This window comes from Geotrypetes seraphini, chromosome 11 (assembly GCF_902459505.1).
Source record: "Geotrypetes seraphini chromosome 11, aGeoSer1.1, whole genome shotgun sequence".
Classification (NCBI taxonomy): Eukaryota; Metazoa; Chordata; class Amphibia; order Gymnophiona; family Dermophiidae; genus Geotrypetes; species Geotrypetes seraphini.
This window is the reverse complement of record NC_047094.1, coordinates 65208215-65230390: the sequence shown is the minus strand read 5'-3', so window position 1 is coordinate 65230390 and position 22176 is coordinate 65208215. Positions and strand designations below refer to the sequence as shown.

The following is a 22176-nucleotide window of genomic DNA, read 5'->3' as shown; positions in this document are numbered from 1 at the left end:
CATCCCAGCATTTGCCTAGCCTTGGATGAAGCTTTCTCTACTTGATTGGCAGTCATCATATCTTCACTAATGATTACTCCTAGGTCGCGTTCTGGTTAAGGTCTCACCATTCAGAGTGTAAGTACTGCATGGATTTCTGCTGCCAAAGTGCACAACTTTACATTTTTTGGCATTAAAACTCAGTTGCCAAGTTGCGGACCATTATTCCAGTAAGAGTAGGTCCTGCGTCATACTGTTGGGCATTGTGCTTTTGCCCACTATGTTGCACAGTTTAGTATCGTCGGCAAATAATGCAATTTTGCCTCGAAGTCCATGAGGCAGGTCCTGTACAAAGATATTAAATAGGATGGGACCCAAGACCGAGCCCTGCGGCACTCCACTGATCACTTCCGATGTTTCGGAGGGAGTACCATTTACCACCACCCTCTGAAGTCTGCCGCTGAGCCAGTCTTTAACCCATGCCATCAATGTTTCCCCTAATCCCCTGTAAGAGTATCTCACGCATTGCAGGGTATTTTGTAACAGGACAGCAATGTGAAATGTTCAGAAAGGCCCCTATCCTGTCAAGGCAACATAAGTGCTTGTGCATCTCTTTAAAATAGGCTCCTACAATGCAGGAAAAAAAAAATCTCTTGCACAGATTTAAACACCTGCTTTGTAAAAAGGTATAAAACATGTGTAAGTATGTGTGCACTTTACAAGTTACACACATACATTGCAGCTCAACCAAACTACATCTCCATAACATCTCTGTAGCATGAGCAGATTGCAAATCTGTGTGTATTTTTATACAGAGTGCCTATTTTTACATGTTATTTACCCTTGGGCAATTGTATACAAGCCATTTTCCATATGAAAAACACATTTTACACACAGAGAAGGATTTATATAATCAACCGTATTCAGCTCAGATACCTTGTAAGGGTGCTCGAGAAGTATGTATAAGAGCATCTCACAGCTATACAACTGATGTAAGCACATCTTGCATATTCTGACATGCACAGAGGATGTGAAAGATATTCCCTAGTCTCCCTGAGAAGTATGGATCTATGCCTTACCTGTTGTGCAGGTCAGAGTGGTGTTCAATGACAGTACAGGGGCAGCAGGGCTTAAACATGCTAACACAGAAGCATTAACATTACCCAGAGATGTCTGTGGAGAAAGATCGCAAGTGAGCAGAAAAAAGTGCGGTGTTCCTCCTTGTTTACTCTATTTAGTACAATATATCATGATTACAAATCCTATTTCAGGCAGATGTTTCTAAATAATTTTACAATTAATTTCAAAATTTTAAAGAATAAACCCTATTGTGCTAGTCAGGTTTCCTTGGCTTATCAGCCTCAGAAACAGCTCTCTTTTTTCCTTCACAGCCATAGCGCACAAAAAAACAGGAGCTCAGATTCACCAGGTGGTGATCACAACTAGCATTTGTACACCCTTATCTGCAAACCAAGTGGAGAGGAAGTGTTGCGATCACTACACAGACATTCAGCTAAGCAAAAGGAAGCTAGGTTTTCCATTAGCTTCCCACTGGAAGAATACCAAGCAACACAGTCAGATCAAGAAAACATGGCAGAAGGATACAGAAATACTTCTCACTGTATTGAGATCACATACTCAATTAGGCAGATATAGATTAATTCTGTGATGAAATAACAATATCCCACTATTATCACAGCTATAAAATAATGAATAAATAAATAGATAATTAAACAATAAATAGTATAATGTAAAGTGCTCAGACTCTTCAACCAATACAGAATAGTGGGATATCACTGTATTGAGAGCCATATGCTTGATAAAAAGGAATTTCCAAGCATACTTGGATAAGTTACCTAGATATAAATTGCATCTTATGAATTCCATAATGAAGCTTTCTTAGGCATAATGTAAGTACTATGATGAACAACAGCAGTAAATTTTGGAAAATGAGATCATACTCCTAATACCTTGCCTTAGGAGCGAGGTTCATTACTATCACAGTATGTACTAGAAGAATACAGAGTTTTCTTATTTTGATTCTTTTGGGATAAAATGTCTCCCCTGGTTGCAAAATGGAAAGTAGTACCTCTCAGCCAGCCCACCTAATGAAAGTGAGCTTCCAGTGTCACCTGATTGCATAATGTAGGCTTGGCCTCTATATGTCTTGCAGGGTGTAAACTATGACTAATTGTGCCTGAATATTAGCATGGCTATTTTAGTTGCAATTGTTTGTACCTTGACAGTAAGTAGGGATGGAGAGGTGAGGTATATAAGGTGGCTGGGGGCTAGAGATCTGGTGGCTGTGGTAAGGAACACTAGGGCTGGGGGAGGGGGCTGTTTACTACAGATGTTGTATGCAGTGGGATGAATTAAGGCAGGGGTGGCCAACCTGCGGCCCAGTGAAGTATTTTGTGCGGCCCCGGTCAAGGGCGATGCAGTGGTTTCCTCTGCTGCCCCCGGGTGTTTACCATCTTGTCGGCTCCCTCCTCTGTCTTGCTGCAGCATTTGCACGGCCCCATTGAGGCTGGGATGGATAGAGTGGTAAAGGACTGCACTGTTGCTACAGGGGTATCTGATTTGAGCTCTTCTTCTTAGTAGCAATTGTGTTTTATTATGGTGTTACTATTTGGATTTTATATTGACTTTTTTGTATTTTTAATATTATTGTGCCACAGGTTTGGCTACAGCGTGTGAATGGATGGGAGAACAGATATTAAACCAGTTAAAAATAAAATAGTATGAGTACTACTACTGGCACATGGAGGACCGACTGTCGGCAACAGACTACCCAGTTTCATCATTAATGGTGACTGTTACCAACTGTTGTAAACACAGACTGCTGACTGGTGGGGCTGATCCCTCCAGCTTTTGCTGTCTGTGCATGTGAGGCCCTGCCATACCTTGTTCAGCTGCAAGTTCACTGTAAGGATTCCACCACTATCCAGGCAAGAGTCTAAGTTCAGCGGCATTGAAATGGGGTACTGTGAGGGGACAACAATAGAAGGTCCATTTGCACTTCGGAACCGAACAGTCACTGCATCCAAGTCCTCCCGGATTACAGACAGGTGGCGCAGGCAGGGGCTCACCGAGGATGCTGGATGATGCACGATACTTGCATTTTGGCTGCTCCCTGGGACCGGAAGGGTTGAGTTCTCTGCTGTTCCATTGTCAAGAGTCACTGTGCTCTCCCATATGCCTGTCTGGTTCAATGTTAGGTTCAGGCTTTTGTAGAAGTTCAGAAATGAGCTTGAACTGGCCGCTGCTGGCAGGCACTCTGCGGAAGACACACATTTACATGTCAGATCTCCACAGCAGAATCTTGGGGGTGGGGAGGGGCTTCTCTGTGACTTCAGTCAAAAACCTAATCATCAAAATATCTGAATCTTATTTATTCAAAATAAACACCCTAGCAAAATCTGCATTCAAGATTACCTATTACCCATAGCTACAGTAAAATAAAAATTAGGACAAAAAATGGGTGTGCAAAAATTTTCAGTTCTGACTATAGGTATTAATTTAACCCTGTTTCCCTTACAGCGGAGTGTGCTGGTTGTGAAGTTTGAATGCTCTTCAGATGCTAAATGGATCCACTCCCATTAACAAACAGAAGGAACTGAACTGATTTGATAGGAGGCAGCCACAGTTATTAACTTTAAAAAAAAAAAAAAAAAGGCCCGATGACAGGGCCATTCACCGGGTGGACCAGAATAACAGCTCCAGGAAATAGGTTGGGGGGAGGAGGGAGAGAAGGATTTGGGGGAGAATAAGAGTCAGCAGAGGCTTAGAGATGGAAGAATATGAGCACTCAAACAGGAATACGTGGAAACTCAGAGGGAAAGAAGAAAGACTGAGATGCTGAGCTTGGGCGGGAAAGTGGGGACTTGAAGATAAAGTGAAAATGGAGGTGTGGTATGGAGAATAAGTAGGGAATAGGGAGGATGGTAGGGACTTAGTAGTTAGATAAGTATGAATAGCAATGTGTTAGCTGGTCCAACTTAGGTTGTACCATCAGAAATTACAAAGTTTAGGGTCACTCGAAGTTATAGGGAAAATACTTTTAAATCCAATGGGGGGAAATATTTTTTCACTCAGAGAAGAGTTACACTCTGGAACACAATGCCAGAGGATGTGGTAAGAGCAGTTATCATAGCTGGTTTTAAAAAAGGTTTGGACAAGTTCCTGGATGAAAAGTTCATAGTCTGCTCTAAAGACAGGCATAGGGAAACCACTGCTTGACCTGGATCAGTAGCACAGAATATTGCTATTATTTGGGTTTTCCCTTGGTACTTTGACCAGATTGGCCACCATGAAGACAGGATATTGGGCTAAATGGACCATTGTTCTGACCCAGTAAACCTATTCTTATTTTCGAGAAGGTCGCAGAAAAGTGGAGAGAGAAGTGATATGGATGACCTGCAAGATTGGAAAGAGGGTGAGAGGCAACAGAAAGATGGGAGATACTGTAAAGTGTTGAACATAAATGGCTTGTGTGTATTTAGGGGGCAGGGACAGGGCTGGGGATAGCAGGAGATTAAATACAGGGAGAAGGAAGATGCCTTGGAGGAGAGTGGAGACTTGAAGAGGTCAAGTGCAGCCTAAGGGATTGGGTGGAAAATTAAGGCGGCAGGGGAACAAAGCATGAGGGTTGAGTAGAAAAATGAGTAGAGAAGGGAGACTTGGATTTGGATTGGACAGATGGATGAAAATATGGCTGATGAGTAAAGTGGCAAAGAGACCAGGACAAAATAAACAAACAAAAAAAGTTAGACAAAATTTTTTTTATTTTAATTTCAGTGATTGGGGATATATGTAGTCTGGAATGTGCATCTCATACATTTGCATTTCACAGTACATGCAATGTTTTTTTCTCATGTTGAAGTGCATGGAGAGTCTAGCTTATTGGAGGCCCCGTTTCAATTTTTGTCTACACTTTATGCTACTTTTCGAGGAGCATTTTGATGTTCTATGAATAGGGCAAACTTGAGGGATTCTGCTATTTTACAATTCTGTACTGAGCTCTATAGCAGATTGCTGGCCTAGAATATCAGTTATGCCTGCTACTGGAAAACTGAATAGCCCTGTTTACCACTTTACAGTAAATTTGGTCTTCAGGGGCAAGGTCCACTACCTCTCTTCTGAGAATCATGCACGGTTTTGTTAGAACATTACGTAAATTACATGATGGTAATTTATATATTCCTGCACCCAAACAATTCCATCTTGAATCTACTAGACTTAGAAGTTTTTTCTGTGCTGCACTTCCACTAACCCTTTAGACAGAAAATTCCCTCTGTAAATTCAAATCTGGCATATAAACCTGTTCTAACAGGCTTATTCTTTTATTGTCATGCTTGACTATTCTACTTCCCCTCAAAGAAGCCAGAAAGGTACGAGTACTGACAAAAAGCTATAGTAGGTGTTCTCCAAGGACAGCAGGCATATATTCTGTGATATCATCCATAGAACCCGGTATGGACAATACCAAGTGCACTGACACATTAAATCTTTAGGCAGTGCCCATACCATTTGTTAATATAAATTAAAAAAAAAAACAACCCCAAAAACATATATGGACAAAATTGCTGATCTGCTTCTGTTTTAGTACCACTGTGAATCTTTTGACAGATCGTTTTTTGCATGTGTTTTTTCTCAGTCATGCCTCAACATAACATAACATAACAAAGTAACATAGTAGATGACGGCAGATAAAGACCCGAATGGTCCACCAGTCACCCCAATCTGATTCAATTTAAATTTTTTTTTTCTTCTTAGCTATTTCTGGGCAAGAACCCAAAGCTCTACCAGGCACTATGCTTGGGCTCCAACTGCTGAAGTCTCCGTCAAAGCTCACTCCAGCCCATCCACACCCTCCCAGCCTTCGAAGCCCTCCCCAGCCCATCCTCAACCAAAAGACCATATACAGACACATACCGTGCAAGTCTGCCCTTTACTGGCCTTAGTTCTTCAATTTTTACTTTTATTTTCTGGGATGAACACAGAGGATCTAGAATCAGAAAATAATAGTAAAAATTGAAGAACTAAGGCCAGTAAAGGGCAGACTTGCACGGTATGTGTCTGTATATGGTCTTTTGGTTGAGGATGGGCTGGGGAGGGATTCGAAGGCTGGGAGGGTGTGGATGGGCTGGAGTGAGCTTTGACGGAGACTTCAGCAGTGGGAGCCCAAGCACAGTGCCGGGTAGAGCTTTGGGTTCTTGCCCAGAAATAGTTAAGAAGGAAAAAAAACAACCCAGAAACAGAAATTGGGAAAAGATTGGAAAGCAGTTCCTCTTCCAATAAGGGGGCATACAACCCTGATCCCACAATGAAGAACCAGAGCGGAGAATTCCATGAAGCAGTTTGTCTTCATCCTGTCTTATGAAATTCTTAAGTTGCTATAAAAGAAATCAAGCCTATTCCAAGCATATTGTAAAAGAAAATAATTAATGTCACACCCTCAAAGCGCCATCAAGCCCAATATCCTGTTTCTAACAAAAGCTAATCAAGGTTATAAATACCCAACAGTATACCAAAGAGCAGATCTGTTTCTTATTGCATATTCCCAGGGATAAATAGTGGATTTTTCAAGTCTACCTGACTACTAATGATTTTGCTTCCAGGAACTTGTCTAAACAGTTTTTGAACCCAGCTTTGTTAACTGATTTCACCTCATTTTCTGCTAACAAAATCCACAATTTTAATTATACACGGAGTGTTCCCTAGTCTTAGTACTATTTGAAAAGGTAAACAATTGTCCCCTATTCATCTATTCCATCCTACTCATGATTTTCTAGACCACAAACATCACATATCACAAAATTATTTTCCTTAACAGCAAATGATAAAATTTTACCCTGAAACAATTTGACAGTCTTTTTAAGCAGTCATTCAGCATTGTTTTAAAATAAATTTTCTAATAATATAAAACATTTCTTTGCTTTTTACATGGGGACAGATAGGGGACAGATGTGATCTGAGAAAACCAAAAAAAGGGCTTAACTAGATATTCAAAATTAAAAGAAGCCCAAAGAATCTATAATGTCAAATCACACAAACAGCTTCACATCTCACAGAAAGGAAAGGAAAAATGCAAAATATAGACTTCTTCTAAACAATTTTTTCTCTATAAATGAAGAAGGAAAAATTCCTCAGAACCCCATCAGGAGCACACACCCATTCTCTTACTCAAGAGGGTATTTACTTCACAGGCTTAAAAAAAAATTCTCATTCAAGAGCAAAAACAAACATTTTTTTTTAAAAAATCTTTATTCATTTTAAAAACTAACATCAAGTGCAACATATTATAAAACAATGTACAAATAAACAGCACTTAATTCCATCAAATGATATAATAAATACATATTCCTTCCCCCCCCACCCACCCTTTCATACAGCATAAAGACCATCAAGAGTAACATCAATGATCAAGACAAACAAAAGTGTGATCAAATAATAAATTAAAGGCATATCCCCCCTCCCTCCCACCCACCAATCTTGGACGTGTATAATCAAAGGGCTAAAACTAATATTCAATCTTTACAAAATTTTGTCAATGGGTCCCAAACCTCCTTGAATTTCTTATAATGTTCCAATTGTATTGCACTCATATGTTCAAATGTATAAGTTTGGCACAAGGGTTCCCACCAAAAACTACAGTTTAACATGTCCCAATTTTTTTAAATGAGCTGTATGGTAACTCACATCATGATGAAAAGTAGTCTATTATTGCATGGTGGCCAGCATTTTGCTAACTGCTGTATCAGGGAAAATAGGACCACATTAGTGTCTGCACAAAAAGAAAAAAAAAAAAAGTGGAGAGAACTAAGATGGCGACAGAGCAGAACGCGCGTTTGTGAGCTCCTGTTTCAGCGAGACTTAAAATTATTGGGGGGCGCTGCTGAGCCCGAGCATGATGGCGGCTTGACTCCTGAGCTCCCGCGCTATCCCTCGCTCATTTACAAACCTCTTCTAACTTGCTGAGGAGCGTGGCTACAGCCTCCTAAAGTGCTACAGGCTTCATCAACTTGCTTTTCCGCCCTGATGTCGGACAAAAAAGTGGGTAAGTGGCACAAGCCTGAACCGCTCTCCCCATCGAAAACGCCGCTCCCTCCTTCTGCCGGCGATTCAAGCCACGAGATCTTGGCGGAGCTGCAAGAGTTAAAGGAACTCGCAGCCGACACGAAAGCATGCACGGATGAAATCAATGAGAAATTAACGAGAATGTCAGTGAATTTTGCTCAGCTACAAACACGTGTGAGCACGCTGGAAAACAAGATGGATGCGACCACGCTGCAGGTGGCTGAACTTCGGAGGCAGTCGACTCGCATCGCTATATTGGAACGGGACCTGGAAGATAGCAATGACAGGTCCCGACGCTGTAACATTCGTATCCTGGGGCTCCCTGAGAATGGTAGAGATGGCGAGCTCATTAAAAATCTTGAAGCTTTGATTTCCCAACTCCTCGACCTTACCTTCCACCGGGAATTTGAAACTGAGCAGCCCACAGGGTACCTTCCTCTTCTGCTGCCGGAGACCATCGCCCCAGACCTGTGGTTCTCAAGCTGCTCAGATACCAACACGTCTTGGAGATTATGCAGCGGGCTAAGATCAGGGCTCCGATCAAGCACGAGGGTTCCACCATTTTGTTTGTCCCAGATCTGAGTAAATCTACCGCCCGCCGACGCAAAATGCTCCTCTCCTACAGATTGCAGCTAAAGTCTCTAAATGCCAGATTTGGCATACTCTATCCGGCTCGCATGAGAGTGACACTGAATAATACAACTAAGGATTTTGTCAATCCGGACGAGCTGGCTTCATTTATTGAAATGCATTCTCCTACCCCAATTAATCAGGTTTGATTGCATGTTCACCAGGTTTCTCAGCTGCTGCTGTATCTGTAGATGGATACTTTATCTGCATTCACTATTATAGTCTCTTTACCATATCTATATTGATTCTATAGCACTGTTGGTTCTTGTCCGCGTTCCGAACTGCTGTTAAATGTATTTGTATGTTGAATCTTGATTACTGATGAGGGAGCTTTGGGATCTTTCTGCCATTCTGGCTCCCTCAGCTGCGCTCACAAAGTTGTTATATGGATGTGACCTTTTTGTCACTCATGTTAATTCAAGGTGTTCATCACTGGTCTTTGATCAATATATTTTCCTGGGTCATATACTAATCTGTTTTCTGCTTTACACCTGGTATCACTATACAAGCCTGTCTTACTGGTTACCTTATAAATTTGCACAACGTCTCATACTTCTATGTTCTTTTTATTCTTGCCATGTCTCTTAATATCATATCTTTAAATGCAAAGGGTCTTAACAACAAAATTAAGCTAAAAAAATTTTTAACATATCTTGACAATCACAAACCTGATGTCATAATGTTACAGGAGTCCCATTTGGATGATTCTGCTTCAGCTAAGGTTCATCTCCCGTGGGCCTTACCTCCCTATTATTCTCCTGTCATAGATAGGAAAGATGGAGTGATTACTCTGATTAGGAAAACCAGTAATATCTCCATCATTTCTCCTCCAATGACCTCAATGGCCGTTGGGTCAAAGTCACGATTCATAGTGCAGGTGAAAGATATTGTCTGTTTAATTTATATGGCCCGAATTTAGATCGCCCAGATTTCTTTCACTCCGTTACAGAATCGCTTCTGGAAGAAACCACGGCTAATCTGATTGTAGCTGGCGACTTCAATCTGTCTTAAGCCCTAATAAGGACAGAAAATCAAATTGCACATATAAAAAGTCAAAAGCATGGTTCCCTTACAGGATCTCATCACTGATACCAAACTAATGGATATATGGAGATATCTACACGCTGACACAGAGGCCTTTACCTTCTTCTCCCCTCCTCACTCATCGTACTCGAGGATCGACTTCTTCCTTGTAAGTGAATCCTTGTGCTCTTCCATCATTGATGCCACTATCCTGCCAATCACCATATCCGATCATGCGGCCATTACTATCCAACTTAAAAGTATGATCTCACCTCGGACATATCGGCAATGGCGTTTCACTAATGCCCTCTTGCAAGATGAGCAGCTCTGCGAGTTGATAAGGTCTCGAACACAAGAATACTTCCAGCTTAATACTCCTGAACAAACATCTTGGACTTGCTGTTGGGATGCTTTTAAAGCCTTTATTAGAGGAGTCATAATTAACCATACCGCTCACAAACATAAACAACTGAAAGAAGATTTAAAAAAACTGGAAGATGAAATTAGAAGTCTTGAATCTCAACATCAACAAACCCCTTGTGACATTGACCTTTTGCTTCGCCTGAATAGGACTCGCTTCCGATACAACTCTATCTTGAGCAACAAAGCTTCACATGCGATTTTTCAACAATCCACATCTTACTTTGCTGAAAATAATAAATGTGGTCATTTACTGGCTAATCTACTTAAAAGGAATGTGGAAAAATCAAACATTGCCTCTATCAAGTTGGGTTCAGGGGTTGAAATTACAGGAACTACGGCCATTTCCCAAGCTTTCATGGCTTTCTACAAATCTCTGTACACTGCTGACTTTCGCTGTCCACAACAGATTTCGGAATTCTTGGCCAATATCCCCCACCCCTCCCTAGATGAGGTGGATAATGAACGTCTCAATGAACTGATTTCACCTTCCGAGATATCATTGGTTATACATTCTATGGGCCTCAAGAAATCTCCCAGACCTGATGGACTGACGGTGGAGTTTTATAAAGAATTTCAGGATGTACTGATTCCATTTTACCTACCATTCCTTGAACACCTCATCTCCACTGGTAAGGCCTCTGGCTCTTTCACCGAAGCCACCATTATTGTGTTGCCGAAACCAGGCAAAGATCCATGTCAACTTGCCAATTACAGACCGCTTTCCTTAATAAATGTTCATACAAAAATCTACGCAAAACTACTGTCCAACCGTCTACAGACGGTCATAACCACACTCATATCTCCGACTCAATGTGGTTTTATCACTGGTCTTCCTCTAGTGACAATACATGAATCTTCTCTCATGTCATAGCTCAAGTGCACAGCCAGAAGCATGAATTACTTGCGGTTGGGCTAGATGCAGAGAAAGCCTTCGACCGTATCGAATGGCCCTTTCTTTTCAACACCTTACTCTGGTTTGGTTTCTCTGATGATTTCATCAATAAAATCAAGGTACTTTACTCCATGTCTACCACTAGAACGCTTATTAATGGTTCCTTATCAGAAGCATTCCATCCTACCAGGGGCACCAGGCAAGGCTGCCCCCTATCACCCTTACTTTTCAACCTTGCGTTGGAACCACTGATACAGAAAATTCGTGCCAACCCCGGTATAGTCGGTTTCAAACTCCGAGACCTTGAGCAGGAAGTCAAAATTTTGGCGTATGCAGATGACATCTTACTGTATACTATGCCTGCATCTTTTCCATATTTATTCTCAGACATAGCGCTATATGCGTATGTTTCAGGATACAAACTCAACATGAGTAAAACTGAGGTGATGCCTATTAATTGTCCGGCGGCAGAAACTGAAATAACCACACATGGTGTGAAATGGTCAGCCACCTCCATAAAATACTTGGGAGTGCTGTTTGGTCCGAGTATTGAGGAAACTATTCACCTTAATGTGGAACACGTCTTGGGCATCATTAAGTCCTCCATTGCTAAATGGTTTTCATTATCCCTGACTTGGTGGGGTAGGATTGAAACAATCAAGATGATGATTGCTCCCAAGGTAAACTACATCTTATCCATGTTACCCTTTCATCTTCCATTCACCTTCTACAAACAAGCCGATTCACTGCTTACGAAATTCTTGTGGAAAAACAAACAGCCCCGTATAGCCCTTGCTAAATTGAAAGTGCCTCGCAGCTTGGGAGGAGTGAATTTTCCCTGTTTTCTTCATTATCATCATGCCTTCTTCTTGAGACAGTGGACAATGGGTTACCATCGTTCTGTCACCTGCGACTCCCCTGTCTGGCTCTCAGTTGAATGTGCATTATATGGGGAAAGACGTATTAGATACTTGGCTGGCATCACTCTCTCTAAATTGGACAAACTAGACCATGTTTTGGTAGCCTATAAACAAGCGGTGGATAGAGCAGATTCTACCTTCTCATCTAGATGGTCTGGCTCCACCATGATACCTTTATGGAATAATGGTCGGTTTAAGATAGCAGAGTCTCCTGTCTCATGGCAGGAATGGCAAAAATGTGGCATATGGATAGTGCAAGATCTCAGGAAGAAAGAAGCCTGGTCGTCCTTTTCAGACCTTTCGTCCACTTGGGGCCTCGCTGGGTCTCAATATTTTCGTTGGCTCCAACTGATGCATTGTGTACAGCACTCCTTACATAGTGTTAGTCTGTAGTCGGCTGAACCCGGATTATTTCATTTTTTGTGTTCCTTGCCCAATGGAAATATCAAAGCATCTATGTGGTATCAATCATCTCCTGCAAAGGGCTTATTTCTCTGATCCCCTAGAATTGGAGGTGAAATGGTGCAAAGACCTCAACTTACCCTCTGATGCCATAGATTGGATGGCCTTATGGTTGACCTTCTTCAAATCTATTCGCTCAGCCTCTCTTCTACAATCCATATTCTTTCTCTTACACAGAGCAGTATGGACACCTGTGCTGTCCCATAAAATAGACCACTCCTTGTCCTCTTTATGCTGGTCCTGAACTACATCTACTGGCACACTAGAACACCTTCTTTTTTCATGTCCACTCATACAGGATTATTGGAGTAAAGTGTGGATTTGCATTTGTGACGTATTAGATCTCAGAGAAACTCTGTCCTATCCCATTCTTATCATAATGTCACAAGCTCTTACAGTACCTATGAATTCAGATAAGGCTCTTTTACTCACCATAATGTTATCTCTAGCTATACAGACTGTGTTGTTTTGCTGGAAGGATTTCACTAAAATAGATTTCCACATGTGGTGGAATGCTCTTTGCCTCACGGGAAAATATGAAAAAGTATATGCTGGGAGATCTAATTCTATGACCAGATTCCTTGCTGTTTGGCAGCCTCTCCTTCTTTATTGTAATGTCTAACCCTTGCATTTCAATGCTTCTGTAAATCTGCTTGCCTGATTCACTAATAGCTCTCTTCTTTAGTCTTACACCTTGGGCATGAGCAGTATGTCTGTGCTTACTACTTGTTGATAATATACCAGTGTATCATTATTTTTACTTGCAATTCATCAGTGTTTATAGATGTGATCTGCACCCTGAATTTTGTATTCACCTTTGTTCCTTTCTTGTAATTTGCAAACTTAATAAACAGTTTTGAACTAAAAAAAAAAAAAAAAATTCTTACCTGCAACGTTGGCTGTATTTCTTCAATGCCGAAAAGAAGGGGAAGGCAGAGGATCACCTCTCCACCCCTGTCTAGTACATCTACACCGCGTCAGACTTAATTACCTCATTTACAGTCCCCTCAGCGACGGGCTTCTCTGTTGCAGAGCCGCAGGAAAGGCTCAGCTTAGACAGCGAATTCTCGCTGAGCCCAGCTGGACCTGACCCTCCTCCCCCTGCCTGGAAACGTGACTGTGATGAATCTCCAATTAGAGGGCAACTTGGGAGTGGAAGGGAGGGGGAACCCGTTGCAGCTAGCAGCTTCAGAGGCGGAAGCTTCAACATCTTTAATCCTGTTGGAGCCGATTGAGAGAGGAGCACCGAAGGAGAACGGTGGTGAGTCAGGAGGAGACATGAGTTGCGAAGGAGTTCAGCGGCCAGAACAAGATCAGTCTCATTTGACCCAATTCAAGCCGCTTCTCAAGCCTTGAATCTCTTTGGACAGCAATAGAAAACCTGCATTTGGTATGTACCAACGTTATATCACTAACACTTGGCCTTCCAATAAAAATGAATCAAATTGAAACTCAGATTCAACAGCAAAATGAGAAAATTGGGGGGATTGAACAAACTATGCTTGAGGTCAAAACTTTTAATAAACAACAGGTTACAGATAAAACTTTTTATCTTTGGAAAATTGAAAAAGCACAGTTACTTACCGTAACAGGTGTTACCAGGGACAGAAGGCAGATATTCTTGACTGAAGGGTGACGGCACTGACGGAGCCCCGGTACGGACAATTTTAGAGTGATTGCACTCTAAGAACTTGGAAAGTTCTAGTAGGCCGCACCGCGCATGCGCGAGTGCCTTCCCGCCTGACAGAGGCGCGCGGTCCCCAGTTAGGATAAGCCAGCTAAGAAGCCAACCGGGGAGGTGGGTGGGACGCAAGAATATCTGACTGCTGTCCCTGGATAACACCTGTTACGGTAAGTAACTGTGCTTTATCCCAGGACAAGCAGGCAGCATATTCTTGAATGATGGGTGACCTCCAAGCTAACAAAAAGAGGGATGGAGGGAAGGTTGGCCATTAGGGAAATAAATGTTGCAAAACAGACTGGCCGAATTGTCCATCTCATCTGGAGAAAGCATCTAGACAATAATGAGATGTGAAAGTATGAACTGAGGACCAAGTAGCAGCCTTGCAGATTTCCTCAATAGGAGTGGAACGGAGGAAAGCTACAGATGCTGCCATAGCTCGAACTCTATGGGCCGTGACAGAACCTTCCAGTGTCAATCCGGACTAAGCAAAACAAAAAGAAATGAACGCTGCAAGCCAATTTGACAACGTACGTTTAGAAACTGGATGTCCCAATTTATTCAGATCAAAGGACAGAAAGAGTTGGGGAGTTGATCTGTGAGGCTTAGTACGCTCTAAATAGTAAGCTAAAGCCCGCTTACAGTCCAAAGTATGTAAAGCCTGTTCTCCAGGAAGAGAATGAGGTTTCGGGAAGAAAACAGGCAGGACAATCGATTGGTTGAGATGAAATTCCGAGACAACCTTAGGGAGAAACTTTGGATGTGTACGCAGAACCACTTTCTCATGATGAAAGACTGTAAAAGGTGGATCAGCAACTAGTGCATGCAACTCACTGACCCTCCTGGCAGAGGTGATAGCAATAAGGAAGACCACTTTCCAAGTGAGAAACTTGAAAGAAGCTGTAGCCAAAGGTTCAAAAGGAGGCTTCATTAAGGCGGAAAGAACCACATTGAGATCCCAGACTACAGGAGGGGGCTTAAAAGGTGGTTTCACATTGAAAAGACCCCGCATGAATCTGGAAACCAAAGGATGAGCAGAGAGAAGTTTGCCATAAACTGGCTCATGAAAAGCAGCAATAGCACTTTGGTGGACTCTGATGGAAGTAGACTTGAGACCAGAGTCAGATAAGGAAAGAAGATAATCTAACAAGGTCTCCACTGCAAGCGAAGTGGGATCATGATGATGCAGAAGACACCAGGAAGAAAATCGGGTCCACTTCTGTTGGTAGCATTGAAGAGTGGCCGGTTTCCTGGAAGCATCCAGAATAGAACGAATGGGCTGAGACAGAAGAGAATAAGTTGAGGTCAGCCCGAGAGATACCAAGCTGACAGGTGCAGAGACTGGAGGTTGGGATGCAGATGCTGGGTAAGCAGAGAAGGAAACAGTGGAAGAAGAATGGGCTCCCTGGAACTGAGTTGACGTAGAAGGGAGAACCAATGTTGCCTGGGCCACCGTGGAGCAATTAGAATCATGGTGGCTTGTTCCCTCTTGAGCTTGAACAAAGTCCGGAGCATGAGAGGCAGAGGAGGGAAAGCATACAGGAACAGATTGGACCAATCCAGAAGAAATGCATCCGCTGCCATACGGTGAGGAGAGTAGAGTCTGGAGCAGAAGTAGGGCAGCTGATGATTGTGAGGAGCTGCAAAGAGGTCTATCTGAGGAGTGCCCCATTGAGCGAAAATGGACTGGAGAGTCAAAGGATCGAGAGTCCATTCGTGGGGCTGGAGAATTCTGCTGAGATTGTCTGCTAAGGAATTCTGCTCTCCCTGAATGTAGACAGCCTTCAGGAATAATTGGTGATCTGTCGCCCGAGACCAAATCTTTTGGGCCTCCTGACATAAGAGGCGAGAGCCTGTCCCACCCTGTTTGTTGATGTAGTACATTGCAACTTGATTGTCTGTGCAAAGTAGTAGAACCTGAGGAAAGAGAAGATGTTGGAAAGCCTTGAGGGCATAAAACATCGCCCGGAGTTCCAGGAAATTGATGTGATGTTTCTTTTCCTGAGCCGTCCAAAGGCCCTGAGTTTGAAACTCGTTCAAGTGAGCCCCCCAAGCATAAGGGGAGGCGTCGGTGGTGATGACTAGTTGATGAGGAGGTAGATGGAACAGAAGACCTCTGGAGAGATTGTAAGATATCGACCACCATTGTAGAGATTGACGAAGAGATGATGTCACAAATATGTGTCGTGAGCAAGGATCCGTCGCTTGGGACCACTGGGTAGCTAGGGTCCATTGAGGAGTGCGCAGGTGAAGACGTGCGAAGGGGGTGACATGAACTGTCGAGGCCATGTGGCCCAAAAGTATCATCATTTGCTTGGCAGAAATGGAGCGTTGTGGAAGCACCTGCTGACACAGATATTGAAGAGTCTGAAGACAGTTGGACGGCAGAAACGATCTCATGAGGATTGTGTCCAGGACCGCTCCTATGAACTGAAGTCTCTGAGTAGGGATGAGATGGGATTTGGGTAGATTGATCTCAAATCCCAGAAGTTGGAGAAAAAGGATGGTCTGGTTGGTGGCAAGGAGCACTGCCTGAGAGGAAGCGGCTTTGATTAGCCAGTCGTCCAGGTAAGGGAAGAGCTGAAGATGATGAGAGCGGAGAAAAGCGGCCACCACAATGAGACATTTGGTGAACACTCTGGGAGAGGAGGCAAGACCGAAGGGTAACACCTTGTACTGGTAATGACAGTGATTGATCATGAAGCGGAGGTACTGTCTTGAGGCCAGATTGACCGGAATGTGAGTGTATGCCTCTTTGAGATCGAGGGAGCATAGCCAGTCGCCTTGATTGAGAAGAGGTTAAAAAGTGGCCAGAGAAAGCATTTTGAATTTTTCTTTGACCAAGCATTTGTTGAGATCGCGAAGATCTAATATGGGTCTGAGATCTCCTGTTTTTTTGGGGACTAGAAAATAGCGGGAGTAGAATCCCTGCCCCTTCTGATCGAGAGGAACTTCCTCTATGGCGTTCAGAAGAAGGAGGGATTGGACCTCTTGAAGAAGGAGGGAGGACTGAGGAGTGTTCAAAGCAGACTCTCTTGGCAGACTTTGGGCAGGAAGAGTCTGAAAGTTGAGAGAATAGCCATGGCGGATGATATTGAGGACCCACTGGTCCGAGGTGATGATCTCCCAACGGCTGATGTACAGAGAAAGACGTCCTCCTATGGGTTGAGGCAGATGGGCGGATGGTAGAACACTGGCTAGGTCCTGGAGAATGAAGTCAAAAGGGTTGCGTGGACTTCTGCTGTGGAGGAGGTTTCACCTGTTGCTGCTGTTGCGTCCGAAGAGGTTGACGCTGTTGCTGACGCCGACGCCTAGGCTGCTGAGGAACCTGTGGTAAGGGTCTAGCTGCATAATGGCATTGATAGGCTGATTGTTGCCGAAAAGGCCGGACAGGTGGAGTCTTCTTCTTGGTTTTGAGAAGAGTGTCCCATCGAGTCTCATGTGCGGACAACTTTTGTGTGGTGGAGTCCAGAGATTCACCAAAAAGCTCATCCCCTAGGCATGGGGCATTAGCCAGGCGATCCTGATGATTGACATCAAGCTCTGACACCCTCAGCCAAGCCAGACGACGCATGGCAACAGACATGGCGGTGGCTCGTGAGGTAAGTTGGCTCGTGAGGTAAGTTCAAATGTGTCATAGATAGAACGTACCATGAACTTCCGAAGCTGGAGAAGGGAGGAAGAACAATGACAAAAAGCAGATCTCTTGCGGTCAGGTAGGTATTTCTCAAAAGAAACCAGATTCTGAATGAGGTGCTTCAAATAAAAAGAGAAATGAAAGGCATAATTACCAGATCGTTTAGCCAACATAGCATTTTGGTATAACCTCTTACCAAATTTGTCCATGGCCTTCCCTTCTCTGCCAGGAGGGACCGAGACATATACACTAGCTCCCGCAGACTTTTTGAGAGTAGATTCCACCAATAAAGACTCGTGCGGGAGCTGGGGTTTATCAAATCCAGGTATGGGGATGACTTTGTATAAGGAGTCTAATTTACGAGGAGCCCCTGGAATAGTCCTGTATTTTAAATTGTACATCGCTTTGAATTATGATTAAGCGATTAATCAAAAAATCATTAAACTTGAAACTTGATAGTCAAGGGAGTTTCTAGATTTTTATAGAAAGTCTCCCTTAAAATATCATGGAGGGGCAACTTCAGAAATTTCCTTGGAGGCTGGTCGAAGTCCAATGCATCAAGGAATGCTTTGGATTTTTTGGACTCAGCCTCCAAGGGAATAGAAAGAGACTCGCACATCTCCTTCAGAAAAGTTGTGAAGGAGGCATTGTCCGGTTTAGAGGATGGATCTTGAACAGAAGGATCCTCTTCACCAGATGAACATTCACCCTCAGAGAGAAGAGGCTCTTCGGAGTCGCCCCAGAGATCAGGATCTCTGATTTGAAAACTTCGATCTCGGGAATCCGGTGTCGAGGGTTCAAGGTGTCGGGATTTACGTACCGACTTACCTGATCTCAAAAAAGTGGTACCGGGAGAAGTTAGAGGCTGTAATGGTGCCGAAGTTTGGACAGCCTGATGGAGAGCCCTCGGTTCCGGTGCCAGTACCGGCATGGAAGTCGAGGAAGCCGAATGGACCGGTACCGATAAAGTGGAAGCGGACAATAGGGGCTGCCCCACTGTCGGTACCGGTGGCTCAGACCGGACCGGGACTGGAAGGTTCGGTGTCAAGAGAGCAGGGAGGAGCTGCTGCAACTGCTCTTTAAGCTGCACCTGGAGGACGGCTGCAATTCGCTCGTCCAGTGAAGGCACCGGTACCGCTTTCTTTTTCTGCGGTACCTGTGGTGCCGCTCGACGCCCAGAGGATGATGAGGCCGATGACGATGCACTCACCTCTATGGGGGTGGAGCGTTTGCACGGGCGCCTCGTGGTCGGCAGGACTGGACTCGCTGCCACAGCGACCGGAGGGCGCTCGAGCGGGGAAGGCTTCTTAGCCGGCTTACCTGACTGGTGCGACGCCAGCGCGGTGTCGAAGAAGTGGGTGCCGATTGCGAAGGAGCCGATGCCAGTGTCGATGCCGCAGAATCAGCCATCTCGGCACCGAAAAGTAATTTTTGCTGAATTTGTCGATTTTTCAACGTTCTTTTCTTTAAAGTGGCACAACGGGTGCAGGTGGAAGCCCTATGATCCGGACCCAGACACTGTAAACACCAGTTGTGCGTGTCGGTCAAAGAAATGGGCCGTGCACACCGTTGGTACTTTTTGAAGCCTGGCTGAGGGGGCATGAAAGTAAAGACGGCCTTTGCCAAATCGAAAGCCGAGGCTTCGATGGTGGCAACAGGCCCCGCCGGGGCGAACCCAGGCGAAAAAAAGTCTTTTTTTTTTTTTAAATAAAAGAAAAGAAGGAAGAACTCTTCCTATACAAAAGGTACGCGAACGGGAAGGCGAAAAAAGAACTTTTCAACGGCCGTTGAAAAGAACGCGTCTTCTTAGCTCCGCGGAAACTAAGAAACTGGGGACCGCGCGCCTCCGTTGGGCGGGAAGGCACTCATGTGTGCGCGGTGCGGCCTACTAGAACTTTCCAAGTTCTTAGAGTGCAATCACTCTAAAATTGTCCGTACCGGGGCTCCGTCGGTGCCGTCACCCATCAGTCAAGAATATGCTGCCTGCTTGTCCTGGGATAATCTTGAAAACCAAACTAGGAGCTTGAATTTAAGGCTATTGAATTTTCCTATACCTAAATATATGACTTCAAGAGAGATCTTTAAAGATCTTTTGACTTCCATTTTGAAAATTCCGGAGTCTAATATCCCCCCGATACAAAAACTTTATTTCCTTAAACGAACTATGATGGAAAAGAAAGAAGAGGAAGAACAAGCACAGTTAGGAATTTCGGAGGTATTGGAATCTTCTGTAATTGAAACTCTGGGTCATGCTACTTTGATAGTATCCTTAATTTTTCTTCAAGAAAAGGCATGATTTTGAAACTATATTTTAATTTAAAACAGATTTTCTACTTGGGTGGAAAAATTTATATTTTTCCGGATGTTTCAAGATGGACTCAAAGTCGAAGGAAAGAATTTTTGCAATACAAGTCTAAAGTTATTTCTTTGTGAGCCTTCTTTCAATTGAGGTTTCCCTGTAAATGTTTAATTAATTATCAAGAAAATAAGTGTTTTTTCTTAGAAGGAAAAGGGATTTCTGATGCTACCTATGAAATTACAGGATAACTCATGTCTGTTAATAATTAGCTGAGGTTAACTGCTCTTTTCTTTATCATTATATTAGAATTTACCCTTTTTCCTGGAAGGGATTTTTATTTTCTTATTTTGTTCTCCCAATTGTGGACTATATATTAAGTTGAACCATGTTTGTTCTAATTCAGTGAATTTGATTGATTGTAATTTTTCTAAATTTCTTTTCAAAGTTCATTCTTTGCGTGTAACTAATTGATAAGAAAAAGAAAAAAAGTGGAGTTAAAAGCTGATTCCAGATTTTTAGAATAGATTAATCCAATTCTGGTTTTACCTCTCTGCAGGCATGACTTTGTACTCTTGCTTTGGGTAGGGAATGGACTATGGAATCAGTTACAAGGCCATGCATACAATGGGGTTAAATTGGATTAGGCTCTGCAGAAAATCTAAGCAGAGCTACCCAAACAATGAGTTGCAACCCCATTTAGGATGGCACAATCCTGCACAAAAGAAAGGCAAGTATGGCATCTTCACAGCCAACACAGCAGGATGGATAGGAGCAGCAACAGAGTCAGCAAGAAAGGTCTAGGATCTATGTGTTTGTTTGTGACCACTAAAATGAGGATGCAGCATTGAAAGTCTGGTATGCACTGCTCTAGAGCCAACTGGCATCCTGAGTGAGAGAGAGAGTTAGGATTGATTTGTGCAGAAGGAAATGAATCTCACAGAGTGAGAGAGAAGGCAAGGACTGCAAACAAAGACATAGCATGCTTACCTGTATGGGAGGCCACCACTTCATATGAGACACTTGTGTTTCTATTGCTGATGCTCTCGGCTGTAACCTTAAGCCAGCTATCCCAGGGTGGGGAAGTCAGGATCACGCTGCAGTTTGCCTTGCCTGTGCAATTCACTGTGTGTTGGTAGCTCTGTGGCAGTGTGACGGAGCCCAATGTAACTTGCAAGGGACACACCGCCTCTGTGTTATTTGCTACGCATCTTCCCAGCTCTAGCTTTAGCTCCAGGGTGAATTCAGGGATAAAAACTCTGCAGAGGAGAAATAATTTTCTAACATTTGACTTCATTCTGTGATCAGGATCTGCTCCCCTTCCTCCCCTCCCGCGCCACACATACACACACATTTACACTTGACCCTCATGAGTATTTGTGTGTAACACAGTAAAGACAATCAAGAAGCAGAACTCTGGTGTCTATGAAAGATATCAGCAATTGTACTCTGTATACAGTAGGTATGTCAAAAGCTCATGTGATGCACATTCATCCTCCCTATTGTTCTCACTACAAATACTTAGGAGTCAAACTTATATTATGCAATTAACCAAGTGTTACATTTAGAATATGCATTATATACTACAAACTTCCCTATGTACCTGGCACGCAGCTTCTCACTAGAGAAGGCTTGTCCAGCCTAAAGCCCTAAGGCCAGAACCCAGCCCTCCATATGCTTTTTTCTGGCCCTCGGAAGATTTGCTATATGCACCACGTGAATTACTAGAGTCCTGCTTCCCTGTTATAACTCAGTTCTCTGTAAAGTCTGAGCCAAGCAGTACAGGAAGTTTGGATGGTTCTTGCAGCTTCAAGTCTCTTGAGACTTGAAACCATGAGACCAGGCTAAACTTCCGGCACTGTGCAGGACAGACTTACAGAGAGCTGAGTCATGGTGGGGAAGCACGAAGTCCATTGTTTGTTCTGCAACTGAAGCTAGATTAGGGGAAAGAGACTGGATAGAGAGAGAGAGAGAGAGAGAACATAAGAATAGCCTTACTGGGTCAGACCAATGGTCCATCAAGCCCAATAGCCCGTTCTTATGGTGGCCAATCCAGATCACTAGAACCTGGCCAAAACTCAAGGAGTAGTGATATTCCATGCTACCAATCCAGGGCAAGTAGTGGCTTCCCTCAAGTCTTTCTCAATAACAGAC

General features: G+C 43.4%; 1 protein-coding gene across 1 annotated transcript in view; it reads right to left on the bottom strand.

Moving 5' to 3' along the window:
- PGAP6 (post-glycosylphosphatidylinositol attachment to proteins 6) overlaps positions 1 to 22176 on the bottom strand; it is a 111662-nt gene that overhangs the window by 32410 nt on the left and 57076 nt on the right. Inside the window, exons 5-7 of the mRNA XM_033915134.1 lie at positions 21013 to 21281; positions 2883 to 3256; positions 1059 to 1152 (exon numbers count right to left, since the gene is read on the bottom strand). Of these exons, the coding sequence (XP_033771025.1) occupies positions 1059 to 1152; positions 2883 to 3256; positions 21013 to 21281 (737 nt within the window). The remainder of the gene's footprint in view (positions 1 to 1058; positions 1153 to 2882; positions 3257 to 21012; positions 21282 to 22176) is intronic.